This window comes from Crocodylus siamensis, chromosome 8, assembly GCF_052110815.1.
Source record: "Crocodylus siamensis isolate JL-2025a chromosome 8, ASM5211081v1, whole genome shotgun sequence".
Lineage (NCBI taxonomy): Eukaryota > Metazoa > Chordata > Crocodylia > Crocodylidae > Crocodylus > Crocodylus siamensis.
Window position 1 is genome coordinate 67,189,456 of NC_143402.1, and position 17,321 is coordinate 67,206,776.

Consider the following 17,321-nt stretch of genomic DNA (forward strand, 5'->3'; position numbering starts at 1 on the left):
CTGTCCCAGAGAGAAGCTGGAAGCCCTCTGGTGCCACAGTGTCTCCATGCTTTTATTCCAGCAAAGTAAAATCAGCTTCCCTGCTTAAAGCATGTGTCCTAGTTTTGAAGGACTGATTTTTGGGAATTGTTGTGGTATGCAAGTGAATACTGTAGGACACAGCCTGGCCTACAGGTTTAAGCCCTTGGCACAGAGCTTTGCTGCAAACCTCTGGGCAAATCCCTCCTCCCTCCATGCTTCCCTTTCCACCTTGGTCAGGACAGGTCTGATAATATCCAGATACATTTATAAATCATAAAGGTGGTACTTCAGAAACACTAAAGTGAGCACTCCCTAGCGAGTGTGCAACACTCCACATGTGGCAGAAGACTCCTGACTGACCATCCCACCCGAAACTTTGATACAGACAGAAACCAAGAACCAAACTACCCCCAGGTTTGGTTTTGCCAAGCCCAAATCCCAAGATTTGGCTGATGAGGTTTTGTCCAGCTCTACCCATCTTCCTTTGCACACAGAATTCCCCTTCCCCCAATTCCTAACAGGCCAAGGCACTGTACTCACAATATCAGCTCTCATTGGGATGCTGCAGGGCCATCATCATCTCCAGCTAACTAAGGGTTAGAAGTCTTTCCACCATCACCCTGGCTGCACTGCCACCTTGAATGGCATTCACAATGCTGATAAAAGCACTCTTCATCACTACAGCTGCATCTACACCCTGGCTATGCTGACAATGGGTTGTCCTTCCTTCCTTTTCACGTCCTTGCAACAGGATATTTAGCAGAACTTACAGATTCTTTGGAACCTAGCAGGGCCACATCATGAGCACTTCTGCTATAGCTTCAAACCTGCAACCTTGAGGCTGTCAACCATGTACCTTAACATCCACACCACCAAGCCCCCACTGGGGGCTGAGATTTTGCAGCACTTTGGAGCATAGATATTGCCTGAAATGAGATACTATGATGCTTGCTTCTTTCTAGGTGTTAAGGAAATACAAATCTATTGATTATGCCAGGCCATTAATTACATGAACCTCTTAGAGTCATAAGGCCACTTGTCTCATCTTTACTAGGAGGAAAACTGATACCATTCTAAATATAGGACTATGATTCATAAGTTCCTCAGCAATAGCTATCCTGTATGAAGACTATTTCAGCATGAAAGTGACTTCATTCCAGAACAATTTACTCTGCTGCAGCTTTGCTGGCCAGTTCCTCCATTCAGACCTGGCACTTTTTATTAGCAGTTCTAAATTTACTAACCTATAACTTAATCGAGTATTTTGCATAGCTGGATATAGGATGAAAAGAACCACCCCTGACAAAGCAGGCATCTCACCTGTTGTTTTCTTGTGCAGGGTAGATTATAAACCCAAGCAAAGGCATATTAGATCTGGCTATTTTCACTGGACACTGAAGCCGTGGAGTCACCGTACCAGGTCATTGTTTGGTTAACCCTCACAGAACAAAGGTCCCACTTACATACCCTTCTCCAAGAGAAGAGGCCTGAATGGTGGGAGATGGAAGAGAAATGACCTAAAGTATTACGGACAAAGACACTCATTCATGGGCTCCAGACAGGACCTTCAGTAGCCAAGAGCCAAAATCATACTGTGCTACCTCTGTAAGAGGATTTTGAGAAGGGAAGCAGAGCACGTGCTTTCTTAGTCATCTCCTGTTGGGGCCTTAGCTGATGTGAGAGGGAAGAGCAGGGTCAGCCATGTCACTCTACCACATGTTGCAGAACCTGCACCTCCTCACTCACCTGATTCAGGTAGAAGTAAGTCTCTGCCTCCTGCAGGTACATCTGCTCTTTCTGCTCCATGGGCAGCCCTGCCAGCAACTCGTAAAACACATGGTAGCTCCTCTCGCCACAAGCCTGAGAAAGTATAACTCATGCCGTTAGTTAAGATCCTGTTTTTGTGCCCTATGGCATAAGTACCAATGAAAAGCATCTCTAAGTAGAGCTCTTTCCAAATCTTTGGGCTGAGCAAAGTGAGACCCAAAGTCTCAAAAGAACTGCACCACTTGGAAACTATACTTAAAATGCCAAAGGGGATACATCCTCCTTCACAGGACTCCTGCTGCTGATCCCAGCCATATCCCCAAAGGACAGGAAAAGGACAACCCCCCTCCCCCCCACAAACTTTGAAAAAGCCTTACCAAGTGGCCTAACTCCAGACAAAATTCTGATTATTTTCTGTAGTGGGGCCAATTTCTCAACTGGTGCAAGTCAGCATAGTTTCACTGAAATCAATGGACCGACCCTGACTTGCATCAGCTGGAGATCCAATGCAGTGTAGTTACACTGGCAAGGTACACTTTTGTTCCTATATTGTCATTTAAGGTCCAAGCGGAAAATTCAGTATCAATTATTATTCACTATCAACTGAAACTAAACGTGGCCTAGATATGCAGGGAGCATGACCATGGGAAGAAGGGCTTGTCAGCTCTTACCTGAAACACAACACGGGACTTTTCCAGAAGATACTGGGAGATGGACGTACCCACCATGACTCCGCTGTGTGTGACAGGAGAAAGGTTCTGTAAGATGAGGGATTTTTGGTGACCCAACTGTACTCTGTACAGCATAGGCATCTGACTGAGGAGGGCCATTACTTAGGGACATGGGCCCAAGGCAAAAATTGTGTCTCTGAAAGCCACCACCAAAGTCTGGAGGACTTCAGAGTTGGGATTCTGGAGCAGCCCCATTGTACAGCAAGCAACCAGATAGAAAGTAAAGATAGAAGGCTATCCTGAAGTGCAGTGGAGCTGTGACCCTGCCATACAAAAACAAAACAATTCAGAAAGATCCCCAAATCCCCCAAATGTTTTGAGGCATAACCCTAATTAGCTTCCAAACACTCGGGCTTGTCTCACCATCTCCCCATATTCTCCCATCCATTTGTATTGAACCCATCATCTCTTGTCCAACTCTTTGGGGTCTGCGCTGTCTTTCTGCTGCACATATACAGCACCTGGTGCAATGAGGCCTGGGGCTAATAAGATGCTACTGCAGCAGTAACATGCTATGGGCCCTGCAGAGTGGGAAGAAACCAATGCTTGTCATAGGATTTATGCTGTATGAAGGATTTTATTAGCTAGTGAAATATTTGCCACATCATATAACAATCCTGACACACCGCTCATAACCAGGCAGCAGATTCGGTCACCACTCTAGAAGTAGCAGTGGTGTGGTTGAATGCAGAGATGCGAATGAGGTTAAGCAGCATGGCCACATAATTCAAGCCACCCTGACCCACTAGGCAAAGTGCTGATCTGTCAACAAAGCTGATCCTTCTTACCATGCCAGGGCCTGGCAACACTGAACACAGTTCTAGGTGTGCCACAGTCTGGCACGATGGCAGAGAGATCAGTCACTTCTCTCCTCACCGTAAGACCAAACCAGATTAGATCCTCAACAGGCTCTAAATGGTTATAAATAGACCTGCATCCCGGTAGGTTTTCATACTGAAACAGCACAATTGAGAAGACTGGGCACTGACCTGGGAGAGCTGAGTTCTGGCTTGACCACTGACTGGCTGTAACACCATGAGCAAGTCCCTTCTTCTCTCTTGGCCTCTTTTCCCACCACTTCCTCTGTCTGTCTTGGCACTTTAGACCATAGGAACATCCCTCACTTATGTGCATGTACAACACCTATCAAAAGGGTACTCTCATCTCAGCTGAGCGCTACTTGAATGTGGAAAACAAACTGCAAACAGGGCCTCTGGGATTTCAAATCAGGAAAATCTGGCAGATTTCTTGAGAGCTTTCAAAGCACACTCAAAAGCAAATTCAGGGTCACAAACTTATTGATGACCCCCACAAAGAAAAAGTAAAGTGGGATAGGTGAAGACTTGGGTTACACAAACCCCTTGCACAGCCCACCTGCCCACAGAGGCACCCTGGTGCTGTTCCTGGGGGTGTCTGGCTCAGTGTCTCCCTCCCTTACCCAGCACCTCACTGCCAGGCTGGAAGCAAACAGCATCCTTCAATGCCCTGTTGACTCACTGCCTCAGATGGACGTGCAGAAACTTCCCAAAGCGGCTCGAGTTGTCGTTGAGGATGGTTTTGGCATTCCCAAAGCTCTCCAAGATGGGCAGGACCTCACAGGGCTGGGGGGCAGGACAGGGCAGGAGACATTATATTACAAACAACAGACTTTCAGGCATAAAGGGACCAGAGAAACCACCTGGCCAGACTGCCTGTGTAATACAGGTGCATCCTATGGCCTGTGTGGGCTCCTGTTTGAGCTAGAGCCAGCACAAGGCTTGGCAGGTATTTCTGATGGTTATCTACTGTCATGTTAACAGTGTGAACCTTGTTCCTAGTCTAAAATGAGTCTGAACTAGGTCAGCCATTGGATTTGCTTCTAGCTCTTTGGGATAGTGGCTGACTTTGGTCAAACTCTTGAGCATTAAGTATGATGGAATCCTTGTCCCAGACAAAGGCTAAGAGATGCTACAGAAATGCAACCTGTCAGCATCCCATCACTAGCCCCTTTAGACTCCCTTTTGCCACAGCATGAGCTTGGTTTTACCCCAAATCCGACCCCCCACATACAAGTCTCCTGCTCAAGGTAAGGGGAGCTGTAAGCTTTTGCTGGGTGATGCGCTGGGGGCTGATGAGGGTTGAGGTTTGAGTGCTGCTGAAACCAGCCAGAAGTTCATGTTGCAACATCTCCTGGGCATCCAGCCCAGTCACACTGCAGCTCAAGCATTGCTTTACACGGCAATCACCCTCACACCGGCTGTAATACCTTCTAGGAAGTAACTTGAATATAATCACAGCCTTATAGAGCCATTGCAGAACTGGCTGGGGTGATTTAGCTAGGATGGGAGCACCCCCTGGTGGAAGCCCAGTGCACATTATTTTCCCAGGTGACAAAGCCACAGAGCCGCTCTCCATACAGAAGTGAAGGTCCTCAGTCATTAGTGGTTTTACTGACAGCTGTATCAGCCAGATCAGCCAGGGAGGGGTATGATCTTTTCAAACACTTAGGAAACAGAGCTATACCAGCCAAATTCTGTACTATAGATGAAGCCTAACTCAAGAGAAGTGCTGCACTGAGGACAAGTCTTTTTGTCTACTGGATCACAGTGTTCCTTGTTATCAAATTTCTGTTCCTTATGTGTTTTGTTTTTTTAATATCAGACAGGCAGTTAGTACTGCAATCAAGCTGAGAGACCAGGCCCCATAGGGCCAGGAGCTGTACAAAAAACTTAACAAAAGGTTGGTTGTTCCCCCAGAGAGCACAAAACTGCAAAAGATGAGCAGACACACCAGGCATCTACAAGCTGGTCCGAGGTTCAGCTCAGGAGATGTTTGGCGTCTCTGTGTTCAACATCTCTAGCTCTTGGTTGCTAGCTGGACTCAAAGCCACCTGGCATTGACCCTGGGAACAGTTCCCAACTCCTTACTGCCCAGAGTGCCAAGCATGAAGGATTTTGCTGACTTCAGAAGCAGGTCCCTAGTAGCCTCACTTAATAACAACCATCCCTGTCACTGTCTGGGGCCCTTAAAGGCAGGCTCAGTAGAGAGGCTAATGACTGGAGGGGAAACTGAGTTTTCTTGTCTTCTTGCCAGGAGGCTGCACAGCTTGAGGAATCTCATGATGTTCCTACCGCTAGTATTCTGCTGTTAGTAATGGGCTCTGGTTTCTGGCACTGTGCATCAAGCATCTCAGGCTCCCAGGATAAAGTTTACGAGCATCCAAGTCCCACTGTCTTTCACTGGGCCTCTGGCTCTCCTCAAACACTACACATCCCAAAGCCAGTCATGCCATCTGTGTAACAAGGATGCCATTCTCCAGCAGGCAAAGCACAACCAGAGAGGGCTCACACTGATACTTGACTGGTTCAAGTTGGTCTTATAAGGCATATGCCTGGGACAGGAGTAGCTGGACCTCACGGGACATGAAAGAGAAAAGCTGAACCTGGGTACACAGGGAAAAACAGGACTAGAAGTGTTTTGTGCTATGCCCTCCAAAAAGGTGGGCAAGCAAGCTTGGGAGCAACGTGTTCACCCTCTGTCTCCACAGCCCCCTCATAAAGGACTTGAAGAGGGAATAGTCCTGCCTCTGCTTCTATCTTCCAGTCCTGGCTAGTGGGCCATTGGCTAGCCCACAGTGACCCATCACAGCCCAAAGTAAAGCAGTTGCCTCTTACCTGCTTGAGTCTATGGCCATCTTGTCTTTGGTACATCACGGTTAGGTACTGCACAATGGCTTTGGCAGCTTCCGTTTTACCTGATCCACTGTGCCCACTGTTGGAGCAAGGGTTAGGGATCAGAGGGATGGATATAAGGATTGGGCCAGGAGTGCCTATAATAACTGGGTAAGACCTTGTGCTGGTCTAAGTCAATTCCACCAAAGTCAGTGGAAAACTATGGACTCATGACAGTCCAGGATCCAACTAACATTATTTAAAAGTCTGGAGGCAAGCTGAAAAACACAGCTCCAAATGAGAACCCCATAAAGAGCCAAATGCTTTCCCCTCCCACCTCAAACCATGTCAACCAGGGCAGGCTCATCTCTGCTGAGCAGCTACCTTCAGACTAACACAAGCAAGACGGGGAAGGGGCAGCTGATCATACGCCGAGGCACGGCACCAAGCCTGGGGCAACATTTGAAACCACCTGACTTCCTAGTCTCCTTTCTACCAATAATTGTCATGGGCTTTTACCATGTGCCCTCTTGTCATGTCCCACTTTTAAATTAAACAACCCTTATCATACCCCATGAAACCTTTTTCAGCCATGATATTACTTGCTATCCTCCTATCCTATGAAATGGCTATTACAATGGGAAAGAAACTTGGGAAGAGGAGGATTCTGAGATCTACACCATACCATAGCATGGACAGAAATGTCATCTCCTACCTGATGACGATGCACTGCTCTTTCTCTGCTGTCTGAGCCAGTGTATAAGCCATTTCTGCAATGGCAAAGATGTGCCTAGATGCACAGAAAAAAATTATAGTTTGTTACTACAGCCTTGAATGTCTATACTGAATATGGACCTGAATCAGGCCTGGATTTTCACTTTAAGATTCTTGGGTGAAAACCTTGTTCAAGGAAAACATGGCACGGCACACTTGAAGCAACAATATCAGCAAGTGCCAGGTAAGGACCACTTTGCTTAACGTACTGTACTTTTCACCCAGCTCCAGCCCAACCCTATGAGGCCAGCTTCAGCCAAGTGAAATGATCCTGGAAAACCATGGAGGACAAAGGCTTCTCAGGGCTAAGAAAAACTGGGTTATTTGATAGGGGGGGGAAACCCACAAACATACGGAGCATTTTTGGAGAGCATCTCCTGCCGATACTGAGCCATCACTTCTTCTGAGTAGAGATTGAGGGGTTTGAAAGGATTCACAGAGACCAAGATCTGCCCAATATAGGTCTAGGTGAGGAAACAAAGACGTGGTGGTATTAGATTTAACAGTTCATCAGAGATTTCTAAATGGCATTTGAAATGAACTAGGAATGACTATGTTACATAATCCATACAGAGCGTTTTAATCAGCTTCACTGCAATGTTAAAGGTTTTGATTTAAATTAATTGCCAGGGGTGGGGGGTGTTCTTCACACATTTTTCCCCATGTGGAAATATAGTTTCATATTGAAACTTGGTGTGAAATCCAGAAGTGACTCTTGGGACTATTTGGACAAGACAGGGAATTCCCTCCCAACTTGGCTGAGCTCAGCCTGAAACTGCAGCTAGGCACACTCAGGACATAGGGAAACCCGGGGGTTTCCAGGGTGTGTGACATGTTCTTCCACCTGCTCACAGAACGATTGTCCTCTCTTACCCTATCTATCCTGCCTAGAGGCTCAATAGGTCTCAGGGTAGTGAATGAATGAATTCCCATTCCAAACAAAGTACCATGCCAGAATATTTGAGGCTTAAAGAGTGGATTGCAGTTTAAAAAGTGACTCTAGGAAAAGCCTCTTGTTGAATTCCACACTTGTTCTCATTGGCCTTGTTTACAAGTGAGAAGATGGTTTCTTTGACCTTGGCCTTGCAGAATCTACCTGCAGGATGGGAGGGCCCAGATGGCTTTTGCCTCATTGTCATCAATAAGGTTTTGATGATTGGAACTCTCCATTGTACTAAGAAAGGGCATGACAGAAAAGACACCAGGAGCTGAACAGGCTCTGCTGGTCTATGGGACTCAAATCTGGTCTTTATCAGATGTGATACAAGTGAAAGATGTGCAAAGACTAGTTCTATTGTGCAAGGTGAATACATGCTAATTTTAATGTCGCTTATGCAGCCATTTCCACCCTGATTTCCCCTTCCTGGATACACATTTACACAGTACTCCAAGATCCTATTGTTGGCAGCATTTAGAAGGATTTTCAGTGCAGGGGTTAATTACTGTGCATCTATGTGAAACTTCATACATCGGTGGTCTGTCAATTACATGTATCCTGTGCTGAAACACTTGCTTATGGGAACAAAAGAAAAGAGGGATGTTACAGCATCTCTCTGTGCCCCTTATGGCCGATTTTGAGAAAGGCAATAGGGGCTGGTACAACTGTTTTGGGAATTCTGGACCCCTCTAAGGAGTAAAGAATGTGATCCAGGCTGGAGTGATACAGCAGGTAAAAGGCCCACGGTCACAATACCACTGGTGTCTATTGGGAAGAGATGTTAGGATGCCTGAGGACTGTACCCTAGCTGAGACTAGGAAAAACCCACCCTCAGAGTCCTGGTTCCAAATGAATTAGCACTAAAAAAAGGTGTCCTTACATAGATGAAATTGCGATGGAATCTCTTCTTCAGACACAAAAGAACTGAGCTCTCACAGACATCCCTAGAAACACGGGGAAGGAAGTATCAGCCAAAAGCTTTGTGTATATAAAATAAATCTGCCTACCCTCTCTTAGGGATACACCAAGATGCTGGGTCCTGAGACCACTCCTGGATTTCACTGTCCAGGCTCAGACCTTGGCAGGATCTAAATTGTGCTATACAAGAGAAAAACACTGTGCCCGACACTGAAATAATGTTCAATCAAACATCTGAACGACTGTCATAGAGAAAAGGGAGAACAACTGTTGGCCTCTGCTACAGAGGGCAGGTCACCAAGCAACAGGTTTAAACTGCAGTGAAGCTGACTGGTTACATCTCAGAAGAAAACTTCCTAACTGTGTGAACAATAGGACAATGGAACAAGTTCCCCAGGGAAGTTGTCATGGGCAGGCAAGGTTCTTTGGGTAGATGGGATATCTTTTATTAGACCAACTAACTAGTTGGGAAAAAGCTCTTTGCAAGCTTTTGGGCACAAACGCCTTTCTTCAGGTATTGGGAGACTCTGCTGCTGTTATGCCTGAGGAAGGGTGTTTGTGCCTAAAAGCTTGCAAAGAACTTTTCCCCAACTACTTAGTTGGTCTAATAAAAGATATCACATCTATCCAAAGAACCTTGTCTGCCTGTGTCCTTAGACCAACACAGCTACAACCAACAACCCAGGGAATTTGCGGAATCTCCCTGAAGGTTTTCAAGAAGAGGCCGAAGAAACATTTATCTGGGACAGTATAGGAATTGTACGTCCTACATTCACACAGGGAGTTAGACTAGGTGACCTTTGAGGGCCCATCCAACCCTGTGGGTGTTTATATACATGCTCCAGGGCAGGGGCATGCTTTAATTACAGCAGCTGCAAAACCCACTCTAAGTAAAGCTCCAGAGCATCATGTGTACAGGTTTCCTTGCTTTATACGGGTTCTGTATGTGCAAATTTGCTCATATGCGATGACCCTTTTAATACCAAGAATTTGTAATATACAAAGTAAATTCACTCGTATGCGATCGGTGTGGTGGAAGCCCGCAGTCAGCTGCTTTGGGCAGTGCATTGTGGGAATGACACGCAGCAAAATTTATAGGTCTCCTGTGTGGATCTATGCTCCTCACTCGTTGTCTGCGACACGTGTTTCTGTAGTTTCCATCCCAATTATGGCTTCTAAGTGTCCCACTAGCTTATCTCCTACCCTTCTTCCTGGTCCATCAATGAAGCCTTCACCACCCTCTCTTCACACCAGCTAAACATTCACCACCACCGTGTGCTTGCTGTTGGCGAGTACTGAAACCGTCTTGTAAAAGTGGTAGAAACAGGTCTGGCGGTCAGTACAGTCGACGTTTTGAAACGTATCCCTATTCGTTGCTTTGAAAAGTGGGATCCCTTTATGTGAATTCAAGTTATGCACCATTTTCCAGGAACACACGTACAGCATATAGCAAGGGAAACCTGTATCAGCATCCCTGCCCTAAAAAATGGCAGCAGGGGCACCTTAACTAAGGCTTGTTGAACAAGCTTTAGTTAAAGCACCCTACTGCCATTTTTCAGTGTGGGAATGCTGGAGCATGGTAATTACCTGAAGCACAGTAATTACCATGCTCCAGCAGACTCAATTAATTGAGTCTGTTCTGACATGCTGTAATGACAGTGTGTCAAAGCAGCCTTGCTGCGCGGGTCTAGGTGCCCATAGGTTGATTCTATGTTCATGTTGCCCCTAATAGCTACTGTCTAGGGAATAAAAGCCCAAACACTTTCAGTAGACATTAAACAACTGCATATGTTGCGAGTTAAAGCTGTTTCTCAATCAATCTAGCAGGGCTAGAGTTTGTCCCTGGTTAGAGATGAGCAACAGCTAAGGGTGCTCTGGTGTTAGAAAGAGCAATGAACTCAGTGACATAAAAGGATAAATATATTTAAGTCCTGAGCTTGATGTAGCAGAAGCCGATGGAAATTTTATAATGATTTCACTAGGAACAGGATTAGGCAGTTAGAGACGCACTAAAATCTCTCCCTCATCTAAAAGGGCCTCTATTTCCACCATGTGTCATCCAAGCACAGTGGGACTTTATTTCATTACACAATTTAGGTACTGAGAGCAAATGACAGACCAGGGGTTCTGTTCCCAATCATATCCATTAGTGAAGTCACTTTAACTTTCCAGGCCTTAGTTTCTCCATCTATAGAATGGGTTGATTTTTGAAAACCCATTTCAGCACCTTTTCACAGTGTAGATGGAGGCTTGGTAACTTCTCTTGGCAAAGAGAGAAAGTTTGAGAAGCAACTCGAGATTCTGCAAAGCAGACCTTGGACTAATGAGCGCAATTCAGCTTTTTACAGACCCTCACTATCATGTTTAACATCACCCCTTTCTAAAAGCTGTGTGAGATATTCTACAGTGCACTTTCTCCTACTGCAGAACCAAGATATACTGGGATGGGTAACGAATGAGCTGTTGCAGCTCACTGCTAATTGTGCGTCGTCACTGATATTACTTACTCCAGTCTGGAGAGATCTTCAACCTCCTCTAGTTCCACAGTGTGACCTTCACCCAAATACACCTGAAAAACACATAAGAAATGTTTACAAGCTGCACAGAGTTTGATCCCCAACCCAAAGCATTCACACACTACTTAAAACAGAAGGCAGAACATGCCTGCTTCTGTGTGAACTCCATCTCAAGCATATCCTCAGCCATGTCTTCTGCCTCCCACCTCTCCTTCCAAGTCCTTGGCATCTGGGTCTTGGCCAGTTCCTGGTCTCTGTACATAGCCCATTTGCTGAGGTTCTCAATGGTGATCCGTGGGAGCAGCATCTCAGAGTTCAGCCATGTCATGGGATCGCAGCCCAGACTTTGCCGCTGAGTCCAATGCACCCGGGAAGTAGCTTCAGTCCCAGCACCCTGAATGAAGCTTGCAACCTCTTTGTCAGCATCGCCCTCACAGGGAGAGGCCCCCAGATGCCCTGAATCACCATCATTGTCCCATGGAAGGAAGCCCTGCGAGTGCCAAAAATCTTCAGCTGCTTCTAGAGAGAAGGAGGGTTTAGTGGCCTGCTGGTGCAATTGCAAAGCTTGCCCCTTTGTGGAGAATTGAGATGTGGAAGTAGTCTTACCCTCTGGTATTTTTATCAGTTGGGATGAGGAGCTTAAAAGCCTAGTCACTCTGTACTGTGTTGCAATCGATTCCACTTGAGTTCGATCATCCGGCATTGATTCATTCATTTCATCACTGCAGGAGAATCCTCGGCCACTCCCTTGGCAGCTTTGCTCTGTTAAAGGCTTGGGAAGATCACATTTAAAATTACAGCCTGGCTGCACAGACATCGCTGCCTTCCTGCCCAAAGCATCCACTGACTTCTGTTGTGGGTCGCCATTCCCACAGCTGTCTGAAGAGGAGCCTTTGGACTTTACTATGTGATGGACTCTGGGAAAAACTATGGCAAACTTGGCATCAGGGATGTTCTTCTCTTCCTCATCCAAATTTAGCAGTTGCAGAGAGGAACTGGCTTCATTAAGGGGAGAGTCACATGACGCCAACTTTGCTTGGGCCAGTCCCGTTGCCACTTGAACACCAGCTTGATCCTGTTCTGTGTGTGACCAAGAAGATCCTTTGTTACTCAGTTCTCTTTTCTCCGGTGCTCCCGCTAACTCCATGGAAGCTCTGCTATGCCTACTGGCCAGCCTGGCAGTGCTAACAATCCTGATTGCCATCCTCCTCCTAAACCCAAATGGCTTGCTGCTCCTCTTCTTCTTCCCAAACCTCTTCAAGAGCCAGCCTGAGATGCCAATGGCACGTGCCACTCTCAAAAAGCGAGCTTTCAGGCTTACTTTCTTGAGAGACTTTAGACTGAGCCAGCTGGTTACTCTTTTAAAAGCAGAGAGCGTGTGTGGGGACTTGGGTCCCTTTTGCTTCAGCACATATTCTTTTTCAGCAGGTGCATCTTCAGCCACTTCCTCTGCTACCTCCTCTTCTCCCACTACTGCCACTTGGCTTGAAGCTAGCTTGACCTTGCCAACAACTTTCCCAATCCTCTCTCTCTTTCCAAAATGCTGCTTCTCAGGTGAGGTTTTAATACTAGAGGAACAGGTTGAAGCATTGGAAAGACTTGATCTTGCCTCTCCTAGATTCTTTGCTGGCCTTGGTTTCCTTCGTGCCCTAGGGGATTTCGGGGCACTGGTTTTAGAACAGCTTTTTACCTTCTCCAGGTCAGTGCTGGTTTCTGCTGCCTTCTGGAGAGGAGTCTGTTTACTGCTCACTAACAGTCTGGCCTGAGCATCTTTATGCTTGTTCTTCAGATTCAGGAGGATTTGGGATTGGAAGGCAAGACGACTATACTTCTTTGCAATCAAAGTGACTGCTTCCTCCTCTTTGTTGCAACCAGAGGAAGAATTACCCTGATTTATACCTCCTAAATCCTGATGGTGTTTTGCAGTCTCCAGCCTCTGGGATTTCTTTTTCAGGCATGCCTGCTGTGCGGCTGATGCAGGCTTGTCTTTTACCATGCTGTCACCATCATGCATCTTCCCTCCCTGGTCATTCTCTTGGAGGGGTTTGCTCAAGCCAACATTAAGGAGTGTTGCTTTCACGGTACTAGGTAGAAGGTTTTTTCGCAGCTTCTCCTGCTCTTGGGCATCTTTTTCTTCAGTGCCATCCTTCTTATCACTTTCTGATGCATCTTGCTCATCTTCAGGCACTTCTTCACTGTTGTCCTTTCCCACTTGATCTTCCAGTTCTTCACCACCATTCTCATTTCTTCTCTCTGGTGAGCTTTTGACTTGATACCCTGAATACCCTGAAATACTTGTACCACCATCTTCACTGCTGACACTTACAGTAGATTTTTTCTGCCCAGGCACTGGATCCAGCTCCTTCATTTCGCCACCAACCTCAGCCTCTTCAGAGTCAGTTTCTTCATCTTTAATCTCTGTTCTTTGGCCCACCACCACCTGTTCTCTTTCACTGGTCACATCAGTGTTTGCATCCTGTGGCTCTTGGCAGTCTTTTCCTTTGGATGAAGACTGGATTTCCTCTTTTTCACTAGAAGACTCATCCTCCGATGAGCCTCCCTGGTCTTCACTGGTTTCAGTGATGTGGTCAGTCGTTCTTTTTCTTTTTTCTTGGCTCCAGTCAGAATGAGATTCATCCTCTGAGCTTTCCAGGGTCTTTTCTTCCTCACTGGCACTGGAAATAGTGTTGGCTGGTTTCCCACCTTGTTTCTTCTTGTGCCCATCACCCTTACTCTTTGCTGCCTTGGCGCTAAGCTCAGAACTCCTCTGGAGCTGGGAACCTGACTTTTTCTCAGTGGTTTCTTTGAAGAAACATTTCCTATCATATTTTTTCCCAGTACTAGCATGGCTGCTGCTTGAAGGCAACTTGTGTTTCTGTGAAGAAGCTTCACTTTCCACTGTGAAGGACTTCATAGATTCAGCTTCAATGACACATTCAGTTCGAGTAAGGTGCTCTCTGTGTTTCCTTTTACAATGACATTTCTTGCCGCCTTCAGTGGCCTTTTCCTCATTACAAACACTGGCCTGGTTTCCTTGGCCTAATCCCAGACCATGGTGGTTGGAGACCCTTGCTTTTCTCTTTTCCACCTTGGATGATAATTGCTCTCCATCTTTTCCACCAGAACCAAGTTCTCTTTGGTTACTGCTCTTGGGGGCTCTGTCCTCTTTGCTTTTATTCCTGTGGCCAGTCTCTTTGCCTCCCTTAACCCTTTCCTCTCTCTGGCTCTTTGAGGCACCTGTCACGCATGTGGTTTCAGGGACTGTGCCTTGTTCAGAAGAACCGTCTTTGCATGTAGCCTGGCTATTGCCCTTTCTTTTCCTGGGTCTCCCATCTTGGACTCTGCAGTTCTCAGGAAGGCTCTTCTCGGAATGAGAAGCTTTCTCCTTCCCTGCTTTCTTTGTCCTGACACCTCTCTTCTGGGCCTTTGATCTGGAGGGTGCCATTCCTCCAACATTCAGAAGCACCTGGTTGCTTACTGCAGTTCACCTATAAAAAGAAATGCATGCTATTTCTATGCACCACTTGACAACTGTCACCAGTATAAATGAACAAACAGGGAGGCTGGCTCCTGCAAAACCTTAAGCATCTGACATCAACAGGACTGACTCACAGAATACAGTTTTGAAGACCCAGATGCAAAAAGCCAAAGGGGCCCAAGTTGTCACTGCCATGTACTAGTTCATCCCTGGTATGTGATCATCTTGAATCACACTAAGATTTGGGATGCAGGTTTCTTTTTCTCCAAGCCTTTCTTTTCATGGGTAACTACAGCAATTCCAACTATAGGGAGGTCTACTATGCTTAAATCAAGAGATAGACCCATCATTTTGAATGGTGATTTAAGCTTAACGATAGCATCATATTATGGCTAAAAATGAAGTAGTCCTTGTTTTATTCTTCCCTTCCCCATTTAGCTCTCTTTTGCTGAGAAAGAACAGAATGCGTCCTGCTACTGCAGCATGAAATGGAAGGAAAGTAAGCAGATAACTACCTTGGAAAACTGCAACGGAGCCAGAGTAAACTGCACTTTTGTTTCTGGCTTGGAAATGTAGGACCAACTTGATGCTACAGAGGAGAACTAGAAGAACTGCAATTGTTCTGTTTCTTACAAAACAGAAAGCAAACCTATCTGACCCAGATTCTACAAGCTAAGTGGGTAGAATGTGTCAGATTGTATGTCAAAAATACAGACAAAGATTTTTGCCTTATTATCTACTGTTATCCTGTCTCCATCTGATCCAGCATTTCTTTGTAAAGAGGTAAACAGCCATTGCTAGATAATAGTTAAGGGTTATAAATGATACAGATAAATAAAAGATAAGCAGGGGGGATCCCAGTGATATATTTCCAGTTATACATATGGACTAGAAAGACACTAGCAAATATTTCATGCTCCACTTATGGCCAAACACAGTCTTGGAGATTAGCCTCAGTGGCAAACGTCTGGATCCAGAAACAAACTGTCACAGCAGAGATTAGGTCTGTCCTGACTGGGTCAGCTACAGTCTCACTAGGGAGAAGGTTAAAAAAAGGGAAGGATGGGGGGAGGATTAGGAAAGAGGTAGGACAAACTGGCAAACCAGTGAGGGCAGAGAGTAGAACCCAAGCTTCCTTCTCTAAGGAGCTGCTCAGGCCACAGCCCTGGAGACACTGGCATTGCCATGTTCTGGCCTGGTCAGGATATTTTTCAGGATCAGGATACCTTTGTCCCAACAACTGAACAGAAGAGTTTGCAGCAGTAAAAAACAAAACAAAACAAAACAAAAAACAAAAAAAATCACATGGTCCCAGGTGACAGCAGTGGTGGCAATGTTGCTTATTACTGTGCATAGTCACATTGCCATCGGTTCTCACATTACCCATTACTGTACACAATCATGTTCTATATGTTCGTTTGGGAAAGCATCATCCCAAATGTGCAGATCAACTTGTCTGCACTTTAAAGGGGTTTGCCAGGATAGTGGCATTTTTCTACCTCCTTCCCAAGCATTCATTTAGCTACTCATCTGGGGAAAGGCAGATGTTCTAAGGATTAATCAGCAATGCTTGTCTCCTCATTTCTTGTCCGTGATTATGGGGAAAATAAAGTATGTAAAGTAACTAGCGGGTTTGCTCTGCTCCCTGTCTGCTGGGGAATATCATCTCCATCCCTCTCAGTTATAAAGATCCTTTGCTCCAAAACAACCTCTTAATTAACAAGGTCAGAATCTGGCGTCCTGTCCATGTGTTTTAATCAGGAACTAATGGCAGAGTCTGATTTTACTCCTCCAGGAGCTTAACATTTAGGCAACTACGCCAAATCTGAAGACATTTAGGTTAGGCTACAGAGGGCATCACTGGGAAGATTGTTTTTGAAATGGAAAAGAGGAGCCTAGAGGGGATGGGGGTTGGGAAAGAGGGGAAAAGGCCAGGAAAAGAAGAGAGGGAAGGTAGCAGCAAAATCTACAAGGCTGTGACATTGGCTCCAGTGAGAAGTAAGAGATGGGAGAGCCACTGCTTGGGATAGTTAATACTTGACAAGACACTAAGAAGCAATTCATAAAGAATGATCCAACGCTTAGAAGATGCAGAAAATCATTGTACAGGGAGGGAGAGATGGGGGAGTGGGGGTTCAGCTGAGAGTTTTCTGATAATTTCCCTGACTTGGGCAACAGGAATCTGGAATTAACCTGCAGGTTCACTGTAGCTCCACAGAGCAGCTGCCTAAGGGCCGTCATGGACTGCTTAGGTGGTATGTACACTAATAAGGCTACAAACATGTATTTGTCCCAGAAAAGAATGTTTTAATCCAAGGACAAAATGCAAACATTCAGATATCCATCTCTGTTCTGGGACAAACCCTGAGAAAGGCTCACGGGGTAAAAAGTACATACAGTGTGTCCCAGAACATCACAAAGTGCATCTGAACAGCTGTCCTGGGGTTGCATCATTGAATTAATGGTAGAGAAGTTGCAGTGCATTTAGCCACTCATTCATTAAACCCTGGTTGGAAGGCAATACATGTA

The 17,321-nt window shown here is 45.8% G+C and overlaps 1 protein-coding gene across 1 annotated transcript in view; it reads right to left on the minus strand.

Annotated features, from left to right (window-relative positions):
* MYO15B (myosin XVB) overlaps positions 1-17,321 on the minus strand; it is an 88,147-nt gene that overhangs the window by 51,348 nt on the left and 19,478 nt on the right. Inside the window, exons 2-10 of the mRNA XM_090061590.1 lie at positions 11,463-14,802; positions 11,306-11,367; positions 8,761-8,824; positions 7,298-7,407; positions 6,885-6,959; positions 6,173-6,269; positions 4,017-4,120; positions 2,460-2,523; positions 1,768-1,881 (exon numbers count right to left, since the gene is read on the minus strand). Of these exons, the coding sequence (XP_089917716.1) occupies positions 1,768-1,881; positions 2,460-2,523; positions 4,017-4,120; positions 6,173-6,269; positions 6,885-6,959; positions 7,298-7,407; positions 8,761-8,824; positions 11,306-11,367; positions 11,463-14,759 (3,987 nt within the window). The 5' untranslated portion in view covers positions 14,760-14,802. The remainder of the gene's footprint in view (positions 1-1,767; positions 1,882-2,459; positions 2,524-4,016; positions 4,121-6,172; positions 6,270-6,884; positions 6,960-7,297; positions 7,408-8,760; positions 8,825-11,305; positions 11,368-11,462; positions 14,803-17,321) is intronic.